The sequence below is a fragment of the Prionailurus viverrinus genome, chromosome A1 (assembly GCF_022837055.1).
Source record: "Prionailurus viverrinus isolate Anna chromosome A1, UM_Priviv_1.0, whole genome shotgun sequence".
NCBI classification, from domain to species: Eukaryota; Metazoa; Chordata; class Mammalia; order Carnivora; family Felidae; genus Prionailurus; species Prionailurus viverrinus.
The window spans coordinates 190,042,394-190,067,372 of NC_062561.1; the positions used below are offsets into that span (position 1 = coordinate 190,042,394).

The 24,979-nt window shown below is 39.2% G+C and overlaps 1 protein-coding gene across 8 annotated transcripts in view; it reads left to right on the plus strand.

Annotated features, from left to right (window-relative positions):
- EBF1 (EBF transcription factor 1) overlaps positions 1–24,979 on the plus strand; it is a 389,683-nt gene that overhangs the window by 24,897 nt on the left and 339,807 nt on the right. For all 8 annotated transcript variants that reach the window (XM_047872937.1, XM_047873258.1, XM_047873023.1 and 5 more), the window contains exon 6: positions 462–530. In XM_047872937.1, coding sequence (XP_047728893.1) covers positions 462–530 — 69 coding nt within the window. The remainder of the gene's footprint in view (positions 1–461; positions 531–24,979) is intronic.

Genomic DNA, 24,979 nt, shown 5'->3' on the forward strand with positions numbered 1-24,979 from the left:
AAAAAGGAATCCATTTAATACAAAATGACTGGAGGGGGAGAAATCACTCATACCTCATTATTGACGCGTTCCACACAATTAGTGTGATCTTGAGGGAAGAACGTTTGAGCCACCCACAACCCTGAATATTCTCATTGGGTAGATGTAATAATAATGCATTTCACAGTGAACTCTTCAATACTGCGGGCAGTGATGGGGAGACCCCATCTTAGGGCTGTCAGTCGTGGCTCCAGCAGAGTCCCTCTTCCTCCCTCCTTCTTTGTTCAGGGAGAGGTTAAGCCTGGCCATTAACCCATAGGTGACCCACATAGAATTTTCTGTCCCAGGGATCCGTTGATTGCCAGGTATGGCTTTGTGGTAATTCTAGCATTTGCAACCCAGCAATTTGAACCTTCTGTCTGCCTAAATGATGATTTTACATTGTAATGGTTGTACTAAATCCTTTCGTTTTTGCTCCATAGCCGCTGTTGTGACAAGAAAAGCTGTGGCAACCGAAATGAGACTCCCTCAGATCCAGTGATAATTGACAGGTAGGGACCACTCTACTTTCACTGGATTCTTATTCCTCATTATAATGAAACACCTGCCTTGTGTCGCTCATGGGCAAGGGGTAGGAATGCATGTGGCCGAAATTTGCCTGTTGGTCATGACTAAGCTGCGCCGAGCTCTTGCGATTCCTGGGAAAACCATATGGAATGTTCTTTGGAGGCCCGTTTTCTTGGATTGCTTCGGTTTTGTGTATGATTCATGCTCTTAAAGGAATATTTCTTTTTTTCCTGACTTTCTGTGGCTCAATCCTCATGCTGTGCCAGGAAGCTTCAGAAATAAAATAATAATAGTTTGTGATTTATGAAATGTGGTTGGGTGCTTATAAATATTTAACTTTTATTTGAAAAATGTTTGAATCATTATCACTTTTAGCTACAGTAGTTCTGTTGGACGTAATCCATCTACATTTTAAGGTTTTATTTATGCATAAAAGCAGTTTTAAAGAGATCTGTGAACCAAGACTTTCTACCGTTATCTCCCGCATTTGATGGTAGCTCATACTGTATTATAAGTTGATTAATTTATCCTGCTTGTCTTAATTATTGTGTTTTTCAACAGATCCATATTACTAATCTGACATGACCAAGTAAATCACTATAGAACAATAAATTTGTTTTAGTTGTTTGGTGCAGTTTGGAGTCAGTGTGTGCACATATTATGCAAAGTCGCATTCCAAATATTCATTTTACATTTTAATTATTGGAATTCATTGTATAGAAACATGAGAAACCATGTTTCAATGTATGAGAAACCATTTGTTACATAGCATTACTCATTGAGAGTTAAATGGCCTGGAAGGTTTATAGATACTGTCAGTTGTCAGTGAGGAAAAGAGCTAGCTAGCATCCTCCAGTAGCTGGAAAAGAGTCTTGCAAATTAGACTGACGGATCCCTCATTGAGGAAATGAACAGCTGACCAAAAGTTCCTTTTTGGGTTTGGAAATACTGATTAAAAACAAACAACCCTATCCATCTGTGTTTCCAATTCTTTACCTTTTGGGGGCTTACTTTCTTGTTTTTCAGTTAACTGAAAAACTGCTTCATCGTAATTTATGTCAAAACATTGATTTATTGATTTTGACTTATGTGGTTCCACAAGCTTCAACCCAATTTTGATTGCCAAGTAGCTCTCTGAAGCTTACATTTCAATTAGACATCTTAACTAAGTATATCTCTAATATTCACCCAAAGCATACACCTTTGCTTGATAACTGAGTACTAATATACTTGATTCAAAGCGAACACGTGTGAATGTTCACTATGCAGTGAGTTGCGCGTGCTGCCCGTGGTGTTAGAGTAGCATGTTTATCTGCGAGAGCAGACATGCCAGTCATGTGATTCCTTCTCCTGCAGTGGAAGATAAATCTTCAAATGAAAAAGGTCAAAAATAAATATAACCTTTATGCTGTTTTGTTTGATTTAAATACAACTCTTCAAAAAACCATTTGTTATTTTGAGCAAGTTTTTCTTATGCTTCTGTTAAAAAGAAAGTGTTGTGATCAAAGGACCAGCCCAAATATTCCCCAAAACTTGGAAACTGTAAGCATTTTGTTCTGCCGCACAGTTCCTTTTGGTTTAGATGATGGCAAGAACCGTACCTTGCCACCCGCAATGAAAACACTTTTTTTTTTTTTTTGCTTGTGAATGGGTTAAGCTTTTAAGTTTTTCATTTGGTTTTAAGTCGTGACTCTGATATAGAAGGTTGATACGACTGTGGTTTGAATAACATTTGATTTTGACCTGTTCTTGCGGGTTGCAATGGCATAAGAAACTTGACTCAGCAGCGCTGTAATTAGCCCGGCCCCGTGTTTTTGAAACAGGATTGTGTTACCTGGATTGCATTAGTGTGGCTTCTATTGTTGCCGCCTTGCATCTGTCCCAGTAGGGTACTTAAAACCTTTTCTTGGCTGGGGTAGTTCAAACAATTTAGGCAAAATAAGTATGCACTTTATACTGTTGGTGGCTTTAGAGATATTGCTCATGACATTTATCCTTTTCACTTTTTTTTCTTTTTGGTTTGACAAAGTAGAAAACAATGTGTAACCAACGTTGGTCCCTTAAGAGAGGAGTATTTTAAAAACGGCTGAAACCCAGTGTATCTGCAGAAATCTCAACATATGTTTATTTGCTGGCGATTGCCACTGTCTCCCATGAACTGTCTTTTCAAGCAGTGATGCCAGCTGATATGCAAAACCCCATTTAGCTATTTTTATTTGCATCTGAGTTTTCAGAATTTATTTGTCCTTGAGTCTGCCAAAGGTTTTAAAAGCTCCAGTCCTGTCTATGCTGATAGGTGAAACTTTCATTTTTAACAACGAGAGAAGAAAATAACAAGAAAAGAACTTACACAAGGAAGGGCAAAATAGAAAAGATTTTTCAATTCCATGATATTGCTGCAAAGGAAAAAAAATGACGGCAACCGTGTTTGAATTTCATAGTTTCCAATTTGATTCTATATTACCGATTGCATAATATCTGCGTTACGTGCTTAGGGTTTGATTTGCTTTCAGATTTATGGATGTGAATCCCTGCATATTTTGCAAAAATAGGTTATGGCGCCTGCATTCAGTAGCAACAGTAACTGTTTTTACAAGATGCATACAATGTGCAATTATAGAGCTGAAGATACAGGCAATCACTGTGTTAGGATTTAGCATAGTTTTAACACGAAGTCACCTTTTGGGCACCAATAATTTTTAGCTCCCTTTGCTTGTCCTTCGGATTTTGGAAGAACACTGCTATTTTTATCAGTCAAAAGACTTTTAGCAGTGGTTATTCAGGAAAACTATTTATAGGATAGATAGAAGAGGTTTTCTGGTCATACGGTAGTGGTGCAGGGTAAGCTATTTCTGTGTTAAATTTTGGCTGTATTATTCGCTGCTAGTGACTTGGGGACATCAGCTTGGCATATTTCATCAGAAAAGTGGAATTAACAAAATCAGCAGTTACATATCGATTTAGAAAATGGGTTTCTACTTCCTTCTTGTATCATAGCATGCAACCAAGTAAGAAAAATATGACCCAAATTCTTTCTACATTTGTGAAAATTTGTCAAGTCATTTCAGAAAAGTTGAGAGGACAATTTCTGTAAATGTAGAAGGTATGCATGTAAAGTTGACTGCTAGGTTGTATTCCTGCCTGATGCCAAATGGCTTGATTAAGAATTATAAAGACCAGGCTGTGCCCAATGATCCAGATATGCAGGCTGTGTAGACATGGAAAAAGTCAAATGCATTATGTTTAATAACTGATGACCAGGAACTAATAACAGCAAATTTCATTATCATTGAGGTAAACGGCTATGTGTGGTAATTATTGTTAAAGTAAAAAGTAAAAACTGACTTGCTGTTATTAAATTAAGGTGGAGATTGATTTAACATATTCGCACAGTAACTCATATTTGAATTTAAAAGGTTTGCAATAAAATTCGTGTTTAGAAATTGAATAAATTGTAGTTTTATTACCACATTGCATATCCTTGTGTCCTAACCTTTTTCCTTGGAGTTATCTTAGTTCAATAAATAAAACCTCATTAGACTATTCCCATTTCAACGAGTTTATTAAATTTTGCAGGAGTAATTAGCATAAGCTGTGCTAATTTTTCTGGAAGACTAATGAGGGAGGTTCTTAATTAGGTTTACTTTGTAAGAATCAGAAAAGATGATAATGACAAAAGTCACATAGGGTAGTCTGAATTGGGAACCCAGTTTTTCTGAATCTAAAAAAAAAAAATCTTCCATTTTCTATGTGGAAACTTCTTTATAAATACTTGGACTGAATATCTGAAGTATGCAGACTGTTATTCCGTATCTACCTAGAATTACCAGCCATTCCTGATTTGCTTCACAAAACTCTTTATTTTCCTATCCTTGACTTGCTAAAGTATCTTTGAGCAATGACATGGATGGATACAGATGGTATTACAAAAACATTTCTTTCTCCAAATTATACTATAGGATTCCTTTCACACAGAGCCCCGAAGTTTCCGGCCAGATTTGTTTTGCTCATTTCCGGTAGGGCAGAGTAGGGTACAGCTCAATATTTGTTTGTTTAGTTTTTCAATTTAGGATCAGTGTGATTGATGAAATAGACCAAGTAAAGGGAGAAAAGAAGTCCTTAATTCTTCGTGTCCTTGTACTGTGGATCCTGAGCAGTTAACAAGTGGAATTTTCTCTTTTAATAAATAGAAATAATAAAGGGTGACATCCTCCCTCAAATTATGTTTTCCTGTCTCCTGTGAATTTAGACATAGTCCTTCTGAGATATAATGTGGCTTGAGTAACCTGCAAGTTCTGAGTTCTTCACAGCCAGTATTAAAAACATGGATTTTTAAAGCCTGTTGACTAATACAACTCTAAAAATTTTGCATTTGCTTACTATAACTTTAACAGATTTGTCTTTCTTTTCCATTTATGAGATCCCTGTATCTGTGTTTGAGATGTAAGCCTTGTGATGCAACATTTTAAAAAATACATGAATTTTATAACATGAGAAACCTAGCTTGTTTAGAATTACTGCTCTTCAGGCCACACTTACCCGAGGATGTCCCAAAAAGCAATAAAAGCCTGCATCTGTCTTTTCCAGGATGTCTAAAGATTTTCCACATCTAGATCACTTTCACTTAGGTAACACAAGTTGGGTTTGTGTTATGATTATTGTCTGAAAGAGAATATTCAGGAGTAAAAATAATAGAATGCTTATTTTACCTGTTAAATTGACATGACATACATCATATGAACAGCTTAATCATGTAAGGGTTTTTCAGAGAAAAAAATTTATTTAAGATCCATTCTCAACTAAAAGGCACAAATGCTGCGATTCTGTGACTGAACTTTTTAGAAAAGTCCAGTGTTGTCTTATGAACATCTAATATCCTGATTAAATTGGCCCAATGTATTTATATAAGATAGATGTTCATCTGTATAATAGGAAGACAATGGTAAAACTTTAGAATTACCATAGAGTAGGGTGGGACATATAATAAAGTCTTCAACTATATGAACATAGCATATACTTTTATTAAAGTTGCAAATGAGGCTTTTTTTGTCAGTTTCATTTCATTGATCTTTCAACTCTTATTATTTTGGTCTCTGCCCAGTGTTTAGAAGGGCCAACCACTAAACATAATCACACTGTAAGGTACACAAACCGCTGTCTGGAGTGTGAACAACCAGGGTGCAAATGCATTTCTTGGAGTTCTGATAAGCCTTTATACCATCTGATTTCCTAACCTTGATTGCTTGGTAAAAATAAAAGAAGGAGGAATTCACCCCTTAAAATTGCCTCAGGCAGGATAATTGCTGTCTTCTCGGTTGGATTGAGAGGTTTGCATTTTTCCAAAAGTGAAAAGCCAGTGTCGACATTGAGCATGAATTTATGGTTGTTTATTAACCCTAGTGTATTTAAACATTTGTTTTCTCAGTGGGAATTCCTATGTGATTATTAGCGATGAGGCTTATGTGAGAGAGTATCATTCTAAATTTTATCACATATCAGATAATACCATTCTGAATATGAGATGAGCCCTGTACATTTGTGTGCAGTTTACTACCATGATAAGAAAATAACGAATACAATAAGCTAATAGCAGTCTGTATTCCATTTGCTATCAGCTATTCCCAAATACACAGCCAGGATACATTAAAATGCATTTCAAATATGCTGACAATATATCATAATGCAAAGTACTTTTACATGGTGTAATACTACTGCAGACACTGTATAATGAACAACAGTGGTTTTCCTGTAAAGGAAATAATGGCAGCAACTTCCAAGAAATGTATTTAACGAAGCTTCAGAGAATCAGCAGTGTATGTGTGACTGGCCCGGGTGTCTGCTCGTGGTGTGGGTTTTTATCCCATGTCATCGTAACTTCGCTTTTGTAACAGTTTTGGAAAAATACAGAAATGCAGTACAAACTCCCCTGTGTGTCATCTAGCAACTTTGTGTAGTCAGTTTGTGATGAGAATATATCACTATATTAAATATGCTTTTGCTTTTCTAAAAGAAGTTACTTAGAATGGGAAAAAAACCCACCCCTCCCCAAGTGCAAACTCTCCATTGATAAATTCCCCTCTCTCCTCCCTACTGCCAGCACCTGACCAAACTCTCTAACAAAAATTGACCAGATTTTAAAAACTCCATTTAGAGTTTCCTTCATATAAAGAGAAGGTATTTTAGTCATTTTAATTTGCATGGGGCATTAGCTGAAATAGACTACTAATTTTTCATTCTCTCCTATCCCCTGTCCCATCCTTCCTTTTATAAACCGTGTAACTATATCCTGTCCTGGACAATATAAAAGTGACCTAAATACTCCAATTGCAATCAATGAAATATGGTGAACAGTACAGGTTTGTTTTTGGTTGCTTACTGCCTTTAAAGGTGTGGGTAGATGAAGATAAATCTCCCTTGAAAACTCTCCAGTTACAAGCCTTTGTCCAGAAGCAAATGAAGGTTTTAACGTTACAGTACTTATTGTAATAGAATTTTAATTGCCTTAATCCTGCTAAAGTGTGAAGCTGAGTGTGTGTGTGTGTGTGTGTGTGTGTTCTTCATGGGGAGGGGAATCAAGCCAAAAAAAAAAAAAACCCTGCATATTTTCAACGGGGGGGTGGGGGTCACATATGGTAAATGATGCAAACTTAATGAACCTGATTCTGGGGAAAAGAATGCCACTGGCGTTTAATCCGTGCAATATATACTCCACTTTCAGTGGGAACAGAGTGGTCTTTGCTGTGCTTTGGGGATTTTTATTTTTGAAGGTGAAGTGCTTCGTTTCAGTTCCAAACTTGCCTGCGAACCCTACTTTGGAAAGACTTAACTAGACAAGCTGGCAAATTATATAGCTTGATCCCACACAATAACCTCCAAAATGGCACTCGGTAACTATACCATCCTGCTAACTGTTTGAGGCACAATAGTTTTGTAATATAATATAAAGTAATAGTGTTAGCCAACACATCTTTAATAAGATATTGTTCGTGCCTTTGCCATATGCTACAGAGCAGCCTCTCACTCGGTGGGCCTTTTGATTCCTCTCAATAAGATTATTTCAAATACTCTAATCCTGAATCATTGACATGAATACAAAAGCCTAGTGACATCTAATAGATGCCTCTTAGCTTTGCTTTTCCTCTTGTTCCTTTCCTTTTTCTTCTCTTTTTACCTGACAAAAAGCTTATAGACACTTGGGCTCTGTCTCTCAGTAGCAGCATGGGGGGCTCCTCATGAAGTATAAAGGAGGAAAAAGGACTGACAGAGGCCCGATAAGCTACAGAGTGAAGGACCATAGATTAAAAGTAAATGCCAGTAAATCCTACCCTGTACACTTACTTGTTCTTTTATTGTTTTCTTTAACACTTTCAGTGCCAGGGCAGGGAAAAAAGAGAAAATAATAATCAAATTGCACATTGCATTTTTAACCGGGACGTGGTCACTGTACATCCTGTGTAGAGTTTTCTCAGATTTTGGTTCATGTAAAGTTTGTAGTGGTTAAAAAAAATGCTTCTTGCTCATTTGCTGCTCTACTGACCAAATATTGATACTATGTGCGTGGGGAGGTGGGTGAGTAGATCAGAAGAGCCCTGCTACAGGGTGTGAACACTCATGACCTGGCATTTCAGGATTCAAAGAACTTTTTCTTGTCTTTCTTAATCAATGAATTGGAAATTAGCAAAGGGAAATGTTGGGATGTTTTGTTCCATGGTATTACCTGCTTCGTTTTCTTATGGTCTCTGTCCCTGCTAGTGTCCTGAATATGCTGCCTGAACGGGACAGTGCTCTCCACTCAGGCTGACAACTTTTTTGATGGTCAGATGTTGTTTTCTCCTCCATCTTTCCAGAGCAACCATGATTTGACTAATGCTTTCCTCCCACCCCCACTTTATCTGAATATCAGGCAATCATGCTATTTGCAATTTATTTATTATTGTTCAATAGAACAATAATTTTCTATTTTTAACATGCTTCTCTTTTATTAGTATTCTGATCTGTTAGTAATGTCTTAAAACACCATTTTTAGTGTCTTGACTGCAATATGGGTTGATGTTTCCTAACAGAATGGAAAGTAAGTTTGAAGAACTTTGGCCCTGCATCAGGTTTAGTTACTCTCACACCTACTCTCTCTCTCTCTCTCTCTCTCTCTCTTTACAAAGACAAAATCAAAGATGTGTAAAATGAGAAATCTTTTTGCTATTTATTAGAAAGTTCTTTAGAAAAGATAGTTGGTTATCTTTGACACTATTATAAGCAGTATTGAAAACCCATGATTCGCTATACAATCTTGGTGTTTTCTTAAAGCCAGATGATAATCTCAGATGAATGCTGTACATCTCAAAATATCTTTAAAAAACAGAGTCCTTCTTTCTGTGGCTGTAGGAGTGGGGGTGTCCAATTCTGGATGTTCATATATTCTCTGAAAGACTGGCATCTGAATCCTGGCCTATGAACACCTTAACACAATACGAATAACATCTTTGACCATTATGAGTTATAGTCACTATATCTGAATGGTACTTGAAAGTTTCAGAGATCTTTATGGTATAATATTTCAGAGAATTCTTTTCATACAAATGTGAGGGTACCCATTAACTCCATTTTACAGTGGATAATCTGAGGTGCATAGCTTAAGGAAATTAGTGAGAAAGCAAGTGATTAGAATCCCATCTCTTAGCTCTCAGCTTGATTTTTTCCCCCTCCTCAATTGCCCGGTAAAAAAAAAAAACCAAAAAACCAAAAAACTGTTTTCAGTATTTCATGTAGTCTCACTTATGTTTCTTGGTATCCACAATTTATCTTTCCTATGTATTAATTTAAACCTTTGTATCTAAACAATATTTCTTAGTAGATCTGGCACTTAGCTTTTGGGATTAAAATAATAATAATATGACATATAAATTGTTGAATCTGTTGCTGGGCCAATATTTGAGTTCTCATGCCCTCATCTATTTTGATGAGTAAACCATTGCGTGTTTTATTGAGAACAAACAGACACTCATCCGAGAGAAATCTGGGACAAGGCAGAGTATGATGGAAAAGGCATAGATTTAGATTAGCTGAGGCTCAGATCCCCTCACTGCTACTTACCGATACCTGAGCCTCAGGGGGTTGGTTGTTTTCCCACCTTTAAAATGGGAAAAGTCATTTCAAGTTTGAAGACTTGTGAGGGTTAAAATATCTAGCACAGGGCTTGGCACGTATTAGGTGCTTTGAAGTCAGGTAGCTCTTGAAATTTGAACATAATATATTCTGTGTGGATTGTTATTCTTAATGTGATGGTTGCCATGAGACTTTTCAAAATTTTTATTTAAGTAATCTCTACACCCAAATGGGGCTCAAAGGCTACCCTCCGATCAAGAGTCACAGGGTCTTCCGACTGAGCCAGACAGGCACCCCACCATGGGACTTTCTTACAAGCAGAATTACCTTACTGAAGCTTATCGTGGTAACTAAGTCCCCTTGGATGAGGACTCATTCATTTTTTTTCTTTCCACAAATATTTATTGAGCCTCTACTCTCCGCCAGTCACTGCTTTTCAGGGTTGGGGCTCTACGGAGAAGACACATGTTGTTCCTGCCCTCATGGAGCTCTCAGCACCTCAGAGTTGGGAAAAAAAAAACAACCCAGTGATTTGGAATGTGAAGTGTAAACAAAGAATTTATTGATTTTTTTTTTTTAAATAGAAGACTGCTATTTTAGATGAGGATTATGATGCAGAGAAAAAATATCCCTGGGTGGAAGTTGCCTTTTACCTTTTACTCAGTGCTGTTGAACTTGGGGCTTTGTTGCCGTCTCCAGAACAGTCTACACATTGGTTGTGGTGTCAGACCACCTTGGATCAAATCTCAGCCCTGCCAGTGTTAACCTTGGGGCTGCTGGCGGATCGTTTAACTTTCCTAAGTCTCGGTTTCTTCATCCGTAAGACCGGAATAAGGGGACCCAATAGTTCCTTCTTTATAGGGTTGTGGTGAGGACTAAGTAGATAATACGTGGAGAGTACTTAGCACAATACCTGGCACATAAATCATATTCAATAGAGGATGGATGTTATTTTTAAAATAAGGGCTGGAATGAAGAGATCTCTAAGATTTTTTCCAGCTATGAAATTCTAATTTTAGTTCCCTCTGGTATTGCTGAGGCAGGTGAACTCTTTAGGAGGTAGACTGTAAGCCCCAGAGGGCAGTGATACCCATGTGTTGGTCTCTGCTGTATCCCCAGCACTCAGCTCAGTGCCTCACTGCTGTGCACTAAGTGCTTGGGGTATGTTTTTATGAAGTGAAGAAAAGGATGAAAGGAGCTAGAAAGGCAGTTGTTGAAGCTGGTGGTCTCATCTCTCTGCATAAAGACAGGCTTGTTATAACTACACAATAAAGTGAAAATGCACTGCCATGAAAGAATGATGAGAAACAGAAAATGTAAGATAAAATATTAAATTTGTTACACTTAAAAATGTTAATCTTCACACGATTACCATGCAAATCCCCTCATTGCCTAACTATTTAATTGATGAAGTAAATCACAGAGCAGACATGTAAGTGAAAAACCCTGCTGTTGACATTCTCACAAAGCACATTTTCAAGAATATATTCTGTTAACTACTATGTCTGTTACACATGATAACGTGCATTTAAAACACACACACGGAGCATCTTTTGCAAACAAGGGGATTTCAGAGAGTTTGGGGGGAAAGCTTTATTTTTGTATGTCAACTTTTGTTGTTCCCATTATTATATAAAATGTGAAATCAGCATTAGGGTAACATGTTTCAGCAGTATCTTTGTTTTATATAATGTTAGAAGACTTAAGAATTCACCGTTTTTTTTCAGGCAGGTATAATTGACATGTTAGTCCAGTGACTGAAGGGTTAATGAATTCTCTCCCCTCCCCCCCTTCCCCTCTCTCCCTCCTCCAACCCCCTTGTCCCCCACCTCAATCCCATCATGTGCCTGGTTGACTCTGAAAGAAGGGGCTTGAAGTTGCCCACAGGGCATCCCTTTTCCCAGCCTTCTCCAAGGCCACCTGGGCAGACGGGAGCTTGCCTCCTGTCCTTAGGACACAAAATCCAATCAGGCAGCATGTCTGCTGGTCTCTCTGACTTGCTAGCTGGGAAGAGGGAAGAGAAGCAGAGGCCACTCACATTTGATAGGCTTCATCGTTGTGGCTTTAGGGGGCTCCTGCATCTACTGGAGAAAGGAAGTTCTCCCCTATTTTCAAGATAAGGTACCATTCATGAGAGCACTGTGCTGAACTAATCAGGTTAATTTAGAGACCCCTAGTCGTCCTCATTGAGCCCATCTCTCCTTCCTGGTAGAGGCAGATAGTGCAGACAGATTACTCGTATTTTAGTTTTCCCCCCAAAGCCCATGAAATCTGCAGGCGTGCAGGGACTGTGGGTTCAGCTGGATGTCATTCAGGCTATATGAGCATGGGCTCTTCTTGAGCAGCATAGCATTAAACAGAACAAAATGAAAACAAAAAACAAGCTCTCCTCGAGATTGAGAGGAATGCCTTGAAATGTCTGATTTCTTCTTGTTCTTTTTTAATGTCGAAACAATCTCAGATCAATCTGGGTGACTTTTGAAGAATCCAGATGGATTCCTCTCTGGCTATCTTATTTAGGGTTGAAACTTAAAAAAAAATCTCATCATGATGTGTCATCAGTGATAGGAAGTTTCTTGGGGTGTGTTTCGATTCTTGTATCCAAGCCGGACACTGGGGGTTGTGGCCCTGACTAATGGCATCTCGGGCCTCCCCTTGGAGCAGCCCAGTGGAGAAGAAAATAGAGCCAATTCAAGTGAATTCTGTGAAGGGTGGGGGTTCCTTCTCTCTCTTCCCCACTCCGAATGATTTGTCATCGTTTAATTTTAAACACTATCATTGACTATTCTTTCTTTTGACCCACCTCGGCCACCCTCCCCCCCCCTTTTTTTCATGGAAGTTCCAGGAATGACTTTAATTATCTCCACAATCAAATTCTCATTGCTGCCTCTGTGAAAGTGTGTAGTCATAGATTGCAGGGATTATTTTCTTTAGCACTTGGGGATAGAGAAACCGGTTGTTTCAAAATGAGAACCAGCTGGTTCCACAGAGCCCTTATTTAATGGGGAGCCACTTTGTACACAAACCTTCACTCAGGTCGGTCATTACGCCAAGCCCCAAATCAGCAATGTTTGGTCTATCACCCTTTATTAAATGTCGAGTGAGGAGTGATTTTGCCGATACGATAATAATAATAATAATTAAAAAAAACAACACACCCTGCATCTTTAATTTTGCCTCTGCTGAACACTTGGAATTAGAAAAAGCATATCTCAAACTTCTTCCTATGGTAATTATATTGTAGATCGAGTTTACCACTGAGCTCTCATAGATGGCTGGTGTGTGTGTGTGTGTGTGTGTGTGTGTGTGTGTGGCTCTAACCCTCTCTAAATCTAGAAAATAAAATTAAGCTCATCTTTCAACATAATCTTTTATCTGACAAGCACAGTAGATAGATGAAAGGTAGATAGCCAAGTTGTGGGTCCCATTAATAGAACCAATTGGAGGGCAGAGATAACCACTATTATCAAACATCTTTTATGCCATCCTGTAAAATAAGAATGAGAGTGATATACTATATATATTTTGCTGTCTTTCTAGCTTGTAGAAATTGGTTTGTTGTCATACCATGTTAATCTCTAGCAGCACCAAATTCAATTTGAAATGAGGAAAGTACTTTCACTAGTTGACTGTACAAAACACTTTTGAAGCATGCAAAGAACGAGAAAAGCATAAAAGACATAAAATCACAGTAGATATCCACTTATGAGAATGATTTGTTTTTAGACTGGGGTTGCATTTTTATAAGATAAACTAATTTGAGGGCTGCAACATTTCTTAAATCAGGGTTTGAAGGATTAAAAAAAAGAGCAGCTTCGTAAAGATTTTTAAAAATCTACTTTAACAAAATTTTGTCTTACAAATGTGAGAGATTATTTTGTATTATTAATAAAAATACCTGGCTAATTAAAACTATTTCTTACATTGACATCAGCACAACAAAATTGTTTGAAGAAATGGGAAATATTTAGATATTTATTCTCACAGGGAGTGTGATCGGTAAGCTAAGCCCCGGTAAATATGCTTTTACTTGTTTTATTTTTAGAATTTCTGTATTGAAACACGGTTTGGGTAAAATCCTATCTAACGATTTTTTGTTTATTTGTTTACCAAGTACTCTGATTATGTAATGTCTCTTTAGTTCAAACTGTAATTCTATTGTATATTTGCTATATCTGTATTTAAGGAAAATTCTGTGGGTTTTTTAATATAAAAAACAAATAACTGTTATATTTCCAGTCACTCAAATTTGAACCGAATTTTACTTCCTGTTTCAAAGGTCAAGGCAGGCTGACCTCAACAGCAGTGTGGAGGCTGCTGAATTATTCATATCATTGACTTTGTGTCAGCTTCCACATTTGTGGAGAGGGATGTTTTATTCATTTATCTCATTTAGGGTTCTTCTCTGCACCTGTTTCTACCATTAAGTACCCTGTAATTTGCATTTGATGCTAATTTAGTTTCATATCAGCCTGGTCCCCCCTTGTTAATTTAATTTTCTAAGACCCTTTTCATTACAGTAGAACTGTTTTCCTCTTTAAAGCAAACATCTATACAAGTAATTGTATAAACTGCCTTTTAAATAATATCTTTTAGAAGATTCCATCGTTTAATTCCTTAATTCCTATAATTAGCCACGGTTTGATTAATGTTTCAAAGGGTTAAATTAAAATGCAGAATTGCTCAAATGCATACTTGAATAATTTCTTATATACAGCAGTGTTAGCATTTTGGTACTCTTCCTGATAATTCTCAGAACAGTATGTCTTAACAGCAGTAATTTTCTTTATTTAGAGTGCAGTTTAGTTTACTAATAGTAGTTTCTTTCAAATCATGGTGCTTTCAACATTACTTGTGAGACGTTAGATTTTTCTTTCATCAAATTGCTGATAGACAGTGGCTTAAAAATGTTTCTGCAACATTAATCATGACGTACCCAAGATAATAAGGGCAGAATTAGGCCTGATTCTTTGATGTATCATGGAAGTTTGGTATTCTGAATATCAGGAAACCGTGTCACATTATATGTCTTTGTATTTCTGTCTGCTGCTCTGAGTAGACTGCCTGGGTATTCCTCAGTTTCCCACACATAGTGGTTGTAGCAAGCTTTTGTTTGTATACCTATGAGTACTTGCTGGGCTTCAGTTACCACCGAGATTTTGCAGAAATTAGGAGTAAAGTTGTGTGAGGAGGTCCGACTGAAATGGGGGCTTACCCTGGTAGGAGTAGCTGTGCCCTTAGACTGTTCCCTGGGGATTAGGAGGTCATGAGAACTAGCAACTCCTATAAACCAGGTATGCAGCCTCCTGATTGTGGGGGAAAGAACTCTCCCTCAGTGCTTTCCCTGTAATCGTTTGGAAGGTTTTTGACACAAACAGGTCAGTATTTCTTACAGGCTCCCTTAGAGGTGGGGATTTAAAACAGGGGTATAGATTATGAATTCAAGTTCTACGGTACATGGAAATGACAGAAAAGGGAAGGTTGTGGCAGTGACTGAATGTTACTAAGAGGTTAGTCCAAGCTCTACAGTGACCCTTCTTTCCACTGGGTTGGATGAGTTTTATCTGTTGCTCACGTTCTCTGGGGATACCAAATGGTGCAGTCGCTTTAGGTTTCCAGAAGGATTTCAGGCCTATTGAAACTGGAATTTGAAGGTGGCTTCTCTTGTTCTTTCAGTTATAAATGATTCCGGGGGCCTCCCACAAACAACTTTTCAATTGTGGAAAAGTGAAAGGGAATCTCGATTTTCTAGCAGACAGCTTCATCTGTCTGGTTTCGAGACAGGGCTGTGGGTGGACTGCGAACTTCCCACACGCCCCCTTTAGCAGGGGACTTCTCTGGTATGCCCCATCACAGTGAATTTTTCACATCCCATGGTTTATTAAGCTAGCTTTGTGCTTCTGCTGGTGGGTCTAAAACAACATGAGAGTTTTCAGTGGGATCTTTATTCATTAACAGAACATTTGCTTACTGACCCTCTCTTCTCCCCACTTAGATACTCTTTGTAGCTTGGGCAAGTCTGAGTTCCACCAGAAAAGTCTCCCTGGGGTTTGATTAAACAGCCGTATTTAAAAACAATAAGGAGGGGCGCCTGGGTGGTGCAGTCGGTTAAGCGTCCGACTTCAGCCAGGTCACGATCTCGCGGTCTGTGGGTTCGAGCCCCGCGTCAGGCTCTGGGCTGATGGCTCAGAGCCTGGAGCCTGTTTCCGATTCTGTGTCTCCCTCTCTCTCTGCCCCTCCCCCGTTCATGCTCTGTCTCTCTCTGTCCCAAAATAAATAAAAAATGTTGAAAAAAAAAAGTTAAAAAAAATCTATAAAAAAAAATAAATAAAAACAATAAGGAATATTTGCAGAGCTTTTAAGAATTCAGCTTTTAAGAATGCAGGTAAAGTTTTTCCACCCAAACCTAGCTGGTGCTTAGAATTCTCCTGTTAGAGTCTCATTCCTTTAACTAAGAGCCTTTGATCTTTTCTAAAGACATACATAACTTTGGGAAGGCTAACACTAATTCTATCACTCATCTACCTCTTTGAGGGAATGAAATAAAGATTTTACAGTGTTCAGCTCTTTTGGCATGTAGAGAGCTCTTTGACCTACATTGCTTTAGTTTCCATGACAGCAACACTGTGAGATAGGTAGGGGTTTTTGCACCCATTTCACAGATACGGAGAATGTAAAGTTTAGCTTCATAAAAGTAATAACCTGGCCAGGTCTCAAGGGAAGGTTTTCAGAAGAATCTAAGTTCTTGTAGGAATGACCAAGTTTCCCTTTGAACTGAAGAGACTCTCAGAGATTACAGTCTAGTCCCTTCATTTTACAGATGAGAAAGGTGAAGCCAGTAACATTGCCCAAAGATCTAATTAGCCTCAGAACCAGGACCTTAAGCCAAGTCCCTGGCTCTGATTCCAGTGGCTTTTCTGCTACTACTCTGGCCATCTGGGTCTTGCTTTGCTCTTCATTTCACCTTGTGTGAGATCAGCCTCAGGGAAGGGTAGAACTCTTGTGTTTTCTGGATTTGGGTCTAGGGAAACCCGTGAGCTCTGTATCTCCAACAACACCCAGAATGGTACACCGAACATACAAGGAGCATGTGTTAAATCGCTTCTAAGAAATTAGAACAGTTCTGGGGAATGGGAAGCTACAGAATGTCGCGTTCATAAAATACTACTTTATTTTTCGAAGCTTACGTATTTCATTCATTTGCAACTGTGCTTATTTATGGTATGTCATAACATTGCACAAAATTGCAATTGTTGTTTATATTTGTCAGAATATTTCATCAATAGTCATATTTCAGTAGGAATTTTATAAAAGTTCTTCTATTCTAGACATCTCATCATGAGTGGTTGTCTCTGACTATTACCTATCCCTGAAAGGCACTGACATATGTAAATATTGAACTTGGCAATTTTCAAAATAAGTCCTAAATTTAACAATTGTCTTATATTTAAACCTAAACAAATTCAACAAACTGTCCTTTCCAGAAATAATAATAAAGGAAATGAGGTATTGTTGTAAGATCAAATTCTGAAGAAATCGTAGTGGAAGGGGGGAAAAGTACATCGAACTTCCCTCTACTCAGAACTGCCTTTGTGTCACATGTTGCCTGAGAAGGTTTGTCATACCTTTTGAATTGCCAAGGACGGGCAGAAGTCATGGGCATGGTGCTGAGAGAAATTAGTAGTCCCTGGCATAGTCTCTAGTGAACTGAAGGAATGTGATTCTGATAGGCAAAGGAGCATTCACAAAGGATGCTGGAGTGGATAATCAGCAGCTTCCATACTTTTTCAGGTTGTGGGAGAAAGGAGGAAGCAACACATACCTCAGCCTCTGGGTTATATGCTTATCTGGCCTGCCTAAAACGATTGGGCTGGCTTGGAGATATTTTAGTTTTCCATCTTCATTCAAATATGTAACTGATTATCACTTAGCTGAGGGCTGTGTCTTTTTCTCCTGTTTCCACTATTTGGTAATTGAGGGCAAATGCCTAGTTTAAAAAAGATGAAATTTTAAGTTTATATCTTCTCTCCTTCTCTTTTTCTCTTCGACCATTATCACAAACCATTCGACAAGCCAAACTCCCTTGTGCTCCAAATGTTTGGAGGTTGGAACTCAGCAAGAATAATTCTGCTAAACTTATAAAAATTGTTTCATGATGGGGTATTCTCTTGTTTGGGAGCCATTGTTTTCATTCACAGAGACGACAGAGACAAGCATCCATTGATTTCCTTGACCTCAAATAGGGTAGATGAACCGGCATGTTATTTATTCACTAGATATTTGGGAAGCATATACTGTGTGACATAAAATGTAACCCCTATCCCTGAGTGGGGACTACCCTAGAGGTATTGTGTGGCATTTTCAGGTCCTTCACTCATTAAGGAAAGAATATTTGGTATGGGATCCCCTTTTCTTTTCCAAATCACCACCAATTCCATTGAGTCACATCTTTCTCCCATATCACCTGGTTCCCTCCCTCCTTTTAATGAAGTAACTCATTATGCATCAGATTCAGCTTAGGTTAATGTCCTACTATGCTAATTTTTAATCTTCAAGATATTATTACCTCCATTACAAACCCCAATTTGAGAATATCCTCCTGTTAAGGAGTGAGCATGCTTTGGTTCTATTCTAGGTCTGATAAGTTAAATCGCTTGAGCTGAAGTTGGATTTTTCATTTATAATGAAAATGAGAAGCAACCTGGTATAGAATGCTGAACTAGGACACAGGAGACCTGGTTTTTAATACCGCCCCTGCCATTATTTAGATACGTGAGCCTCGGCAAGTCTCTTAACTTGTCTAGGTTTCAGTTTCCCCATTTATAAAATGATAGAATTGGACGCTTAGGATCTTTAAGGTTCCCTCTCTCTCAATGATTTTAATGCTCTATACTCCTATAAATCTAGTCACCTCTTGTATCTAACATCGGACAGTAGCCTGTTCTTAAACATTTGCTTGGGTAGCAGGTGTACTATCCAGTAAATAGCAACCTCACAGTTAGAATTGAACAACCAGCAATATTCTCACCCACCTTTCACTCTTCTTCATTACTTCATCCCAGGTATCAGCTAGGTAATAAGAGGGCAAGGACCACATCCATTGCTGAGATCCACCTTAAGGTAGAGGGCAATTAGAGGAGGCCATTAGATGATGTACCTTACAAGACTAATTGAGTTGGTATATTTAAATTTATTGGTAGCATAACTTGGGCAAGATGGGAAAGGGAGCTAGCAAGGAAAATTGTAGGCTTATAAAATATGAGGCAGTGGACAGGCACATTTATCTATACGACACAGTAACCCCAAAAGGCCATCAGCAGAGACTATCTCTCTGACACCCCAGTGCATCTAACCAGATTTTCTGGCTTAGCCTATTCCAGAAGGAGCAGCCCAACTGTTGATATTTGAAAATATACACTGAGTTGCACATAGCACATTTATTAAATAATTGATAATTTACTTTATATCTGTATTTTTGGTGGTGGATAATTCCCTTTAAGACCAAATAGTTGAGTATCTTTAGAATAAAGCTATGAGATTATATGCTTTGCTAGAATACTGGGCTTGTGCTTGTGTGTTAGAATACAGTGTATATCCCTAAGGCTTAAAGAAATTAGAATCTCACAAAATCTCAAAAACATTTTTTCTTTTGTTAATGTGCAGAGATGAGAGACTGAGAAACAAAACTTAGTCCAGGATTCTATGTATGTAGAATATGTACATATATATCTACATATGCATATATTAAAATTTGAAATTCTTGAACCCTTACATTCAAACATTATAATATCTTGACAGATTACCAAGGAAACAAACTTGTGTGTCCCATAGATAATGACTTTCTGAGAATTCCAGGTACAGAATAGGCCCTCTCAGGATTTCCTGTTTTTCGTTTTCTTTCCTTCATTTCTTATTTTATGTCCAATAAACCTTTACTTTAAGCAGGATCAAGTGTTAAGACAAACCAACTACAGAGCTAATGTATTGAACATTAATTCTATAGTAATGCCCTATAAAAACCAAAAGAAATAAGACTATTAAAAGAAATCCATATGTCTCTGGAATTTTTATTTAAGTTTATATTAGCGATAATGACCTTGGTTCCAGGGAATTTGGTAACGATTAATGACCAGCAAGGGGTCATTGGCCCCATGGTGCTTTGGGCTACCAATCCCTTACAACATGGACCAGAACTGGTCATTTATCCCAAAGAAGTGCCCTGAGGTGAGGGTCTTATCCTTCTGCCATCTGATTATAATTTAACCTCCGCTTTTAAAGGGCCCTTAGGAGCAAAGACACAATGGGTCGTGCTTTCAGTATTTCAAAGAGTTTACTTTTGCCATTCAACTCATAACCGAGTATCATTGAACAGAGTTGTCAAAATAAAGTTGATAATTATGTTCCTTTCATTATAGGGTGTGTGTACTGATTTTCTATCCACATATCTGCTGGCTTGTATTGGTGTAGTATGCATCCATGTATATGTGTCTGGTGTGTGTGTGTTTGTGTGTGTGTGTGTGTGTGTGTGTGTGTGTGAAAGAGAGAGAGCGAGAGAGATGTTAAAACTCTCCATGCAGTGTAAACTGAATAAAATATAATTTGGATTATAGAAACTTCAGTCATATCAGTCTTATTTACAGTTTGGCAAGGACATAGTTCTGTAATATGCAATATGTACGATATGTAAAATTCTCAGCTGGAGGCTAAGTAAAACTAGTCTTTTCCTGGAGTGCACATGACTGGTGGCATGGTGACTGGCATTGACTTTTACATGTTCCTTGTGCTATTGTTGTAATTGCTTTTGGTGATGATGATAATAATAACTAACATTTATTAAGCTGTATATATTTGCTAAATAGTCTCTCTTTAATCCCTAACAATTACTCTGTGTGGGGAGTATTCTTATTTCCTCCCATTTTATAGATGAGGAAACAGGGACTATGAGAGGTTGAATAACTTACCCAAGGTCACCACAGCTATTAAGTGTGGGAGCTGGGACTCCAGCCCTGCTGTGTCGGACCCCAAAGATCAGGGTCTTAATCATGACACCATTCTGCCTCTATTAAAAACTAACATTTCCATTTTCTGAGTGCAGCCTTTAATATATTCATTTAGGCAAATTTCCATCCTTTGCTGGCATAATCGCTATTCCTTTTGTTGGTCATTGCTCCCTTGGGTTTTTCTCAAACATGGTCAGAGGTGCCCTGGACTTTTTAAAGATGGAAGAAAGGCCACATGGCCCTGCATAATTTGACCGACACAGCTGTGCAGTTGGTTGTCTCATTTAAATTACAACCACAAAAAAGATGTGCCAGGCTTCACTGACACAAGGCTAAGGGCAGGAACACGAAACGGTTTCCTGAACCTGCCCTGGGTTACTGCCAAAGGTACGCTGCCACGCTCAGCAGGGTCTCATGGACCACTGACGAGGCAGTGAGCTTCACTAAAACAATTATCCCTCCCCGGGCCTCTCCTGAAGAAGGTTCGCAGCTCCAAATTCTCAGGGTAAAGGATCTGTCCATCTTTTAATTCCAGCTTGGAATGGCTGACCGAGGCAGGAACTTGGAGACAATTAAGCTGAGAGTTAGGGGGAAAACAAAGATGTGGGATTTAAAAGGCTGGGGTTGGAGAGGATCATCTTGACAGGCTGTGGCTCAGAGTTAGAGAAACCCCAAACTGATCTGCAGAAAAAGCTGAACACCGAACCTTGTAACCACAGACCAGGAGGTATTCATGAGACCTGACAAGCCTACTTTTAATACAGAATCTGGTACAAAGTTTCGGGTGTATATTTTTGCTGTGGGATTTTTTTGATATCTTTTGGAATTGAGTGTGATAGTCCAAAGGGTAGCTTTCATGTGCAATATTTTCCTCTTTGCCTCAGGATAGTTAAGAGCTTTTTTTGGGGCTGTGAAGCAATAAATCTTTGTCTACACGACTTTCGATTTCTTCTTTTTTGGTGGAATTTTTACATTGCATATTTTCCCCCCTACTAAATGATTTTTAACATCAGTTACTTTGTTTTCTTTCCCATCTTTCCAAAGTCATTCATGATAGATGTTTCCCAAGTCAGATTTATTAAAATTATTATGTCTTTCTGAAACAAACATAACTAAATCTTCCAGGAAAGTCCATAATAGTGATGGGATTTTTCTTTTTCTTTTTTTTTTTTTTTTGTTTGTGAGTGTATTATGAGCCTGTGTATGTGAGAGAGAGAGAGAGAGAGAGAGAGAGAGAGAGATGCCATGTAGGTTTGTGTAAACATATGTATGTAGTAGAACCGTTGTATTGCAACTAATGCCCAAGGAACGTCTTTTAAGTCTGTCGGGTTTTTAACAAGTTATGCTAAAGGGGAGGTGGTGGACATTATTTTCCTCCCTTCTAGAGAAAAAAATTAAAACAAAATGAATGAGGACAAGCTGTGCACGTGCTGGGCTGCTTGGGACTTCAGACCCGCACGTCGGGATGGGCTGGGACGGACGCCCAGGGAGCGAGCCCGCGGACGTTTCTTCCCCCCTCTCGATGCCTCTCAGTAGTGGCATTGTGGGGACTCATGAATTACTTCTTACAGTCGGGGCTCCTTGCTATAAATCCAGCCTGGTGCCGAGCGCACCGTGGGCAGCGAAGCACAGAGCAGGGGCCGCCGGTGTTTGTGTTGTTGTTAGCGACACAGAGCGAGTTCCTCCTAAACGGAAAGGCCCCGGCTCCAGTTTGTCGCCAGTGAAAGCCGAAACATGAGTCGCACATGTGGACGGGAGCCGCCGGCCGCCTGGGGCTGCAGGGGGGGGAGCGCGGCCTGCGGCGGGGCCCAGCGCCCGCTTGCCCACCGGGGCATTTGTTTGGGGGGGAGGAGCGGGGGAGGGTGGGAGCAAAGAAAATAGCGCCGGAGGAACTAGGCGCAGGATGCCCTGACCCCTCCTGTTACGCGCCTCCCCATTACATCTCACTACTTGTCTGCGCGCTGCGGTGAATTTAAAAAAATATACCCTTTGTGGTGTGGCTTTAAAATGGTTTTCTTTCTCAGGATATCCTGTGTCTGCCTTCGGCTGGGTTTTTCATGGGTTGGTTGGTTAGGAGATGTCTTTAAGGAGATGCCTTTAAGAGGCAAAAACATGAAAAATGTAAATGTAGGGACTTTAACACTTCCCCCCTTCCTAACATTCATATAATTGCTGTTAAGCCACATTGAAAACCCTGGGGCCTGGTGTGCACCAGGGTAAAGTTACATTTCACAAGCAGAAAATTGACTCACCACTTAGGAAAATTGGCTACCAATTATGTGTCAAAGGCTCTAAAGTCAGACCTGAGGTTTTCTTCGCCAGAATGTGGAATTGAAAAGAGCACAGGCGCCCAGCTTTGTCCCCTCTCCCTTCTCCCAGGAGAAACTTCTTTCTTGCAACTGAGTTTCTGAGTTTCCTTCTGAGATGGCTTCTGGGCCCTGGCGGGAGGGCTCCTGGTCCACAGAGGGGTAAGCTAGCAATAGGAAAGGAGGCCATCAATTGCTAGAAGTTTGTTCATCCACAGTATTTTAAAAATCTGCTTATGGGATATGGGGAGAAAGTTCCTTTTGCCCCAGTTGACCCAAGGTCTGAGAGCTGTGACTGAGGGGCCGTGGGGCTGAGGGGCTCTGGGGAAAGAAAATGTCCTGGGATATCTGCTGTCTTTAGTGATGTGGCTGTCACACTCAAAGTGTACGTATGCAGAGCCCATTCTGGAAGCTCATAGATTGCTCCTGTTGTAGGAGGAGTTGTCCTGGCAGAGTGGTGAGGACAAGTTCCAGAAGCAGGAGGTCAACATGGCGGGTGGGAAAAACAAAAACAAAAACATGGCGGGTGGAAGGCAGGAGACAGAACAGGGGTTAGAAGGAGAGAGACAGGGAGACAGAGACAGGAAGACAGAGCAATGGAGGGAGGAAAAGAGGGCAGGAGGGAGGGGGAGAGAGAGAGAGAGAGAGAGAGAGAGAGAGAGAGAAAGGGAACGGAGTGGAGGGAGAGAGAGAAAATGAGAAAGTGGGAGAGAGGAAGAGGGTATGAAGGGTGCAGGAGAAGAAGGCAGAGACAGAAGAGGGGGAGAGGAGAGAGTGCTCTGCACATCACCTTATCTACTGACCCCTCCTTTTTGCCACTGTCCCCCATTTCTCCTCTATGCAACTTTCTCCACACACTCCTTGCCTTCTGTCAAGGCCTGCTTTCTGTTCCTGGTGGAGTGGCTTATCCCAAGTTTTATTTCTAATAAGCCTTGAAATCAAGCCTTATTTTCTGCCTCTAGAGGGAGAGAAAGAGAAAGCGTTAGGACCTGCCAAATTGAATGAATCTGCTGTGGTGTGTTGGAGAGTTCGTTTTGCAGGACAACCAGGATGCAAATTCATACTGGAGATTATCCCAAGATAAGCATCCCTCCTGACAACAGGATGTGATATGTAATAATTTTAGTGAGAAAAACCATTCTAGTTTTGCCTTCTGGGAAATCTTATGCTCACTGTTTGATTCTCGCTTTGGAAAATTTCCAGAATTCCCAAGAACTGTCTTAAATCCTCAATGATTTTGACAGAGAAGACTGTTTTGTCTAAGGGGACAGCAATTCTAGGGCTGAGTCTCACCCAAAAGATCTAATTTCAAGTTCGTCCTGGCATCTTAGCTGGAACAAAGAGGGAAAAAATTTATACTCTGCAGAATCTTTGGTTCACCTCAGAGTCTTTATTGGTGTAAAAAATGTACGTCTTTGTGAGTTTTTCCTTATTTAACAGTTCAGAATGTGAAGGTTTATGTTTTTCTAATCAAGACTCAAACATTTTGAGTGGATTTTTCCCTCTACCACCCTATATATCTGAGAGATCTTTTCAGTTTTAAGAATCTTGCAGCCTCCCCTAAGTGATGTTAATTAGAGAAGCCTTCTATCCACTAAGTATTTTCTTAAATGTATAATTGATTGTGCAAGGAAGGAAGAGCTGCAGGAGTGGAAATCATACATCATTTCATTATTAATGGCAATGTCTAAATAAAATGCAGACTTTGTCATGCTAATGGATAGCTGAATATGTTTAAATCAGAAGCTTATTTTTTTTTTCTGTCTTTACCGTTCTGGGATCATTTTAGGAAGTTTAAGTGACATTTAATGTATTGATAGATATGTTCTAACATTCTGGGCCAAGGTTGGGAAACAGAGCCAAACTGAACTCTAAGAACTTGAGGGAGTGGTGTGTCAAAACCAATGATTTGGGAAGCCACATACCTTATCTCCTTTTTACTACAGTGAAGAAGCTGGATTTTTACTTGGATTTAATTCACCAGATATGTATTTAGCACTTACTATGTGCAACCCTCCACAGATG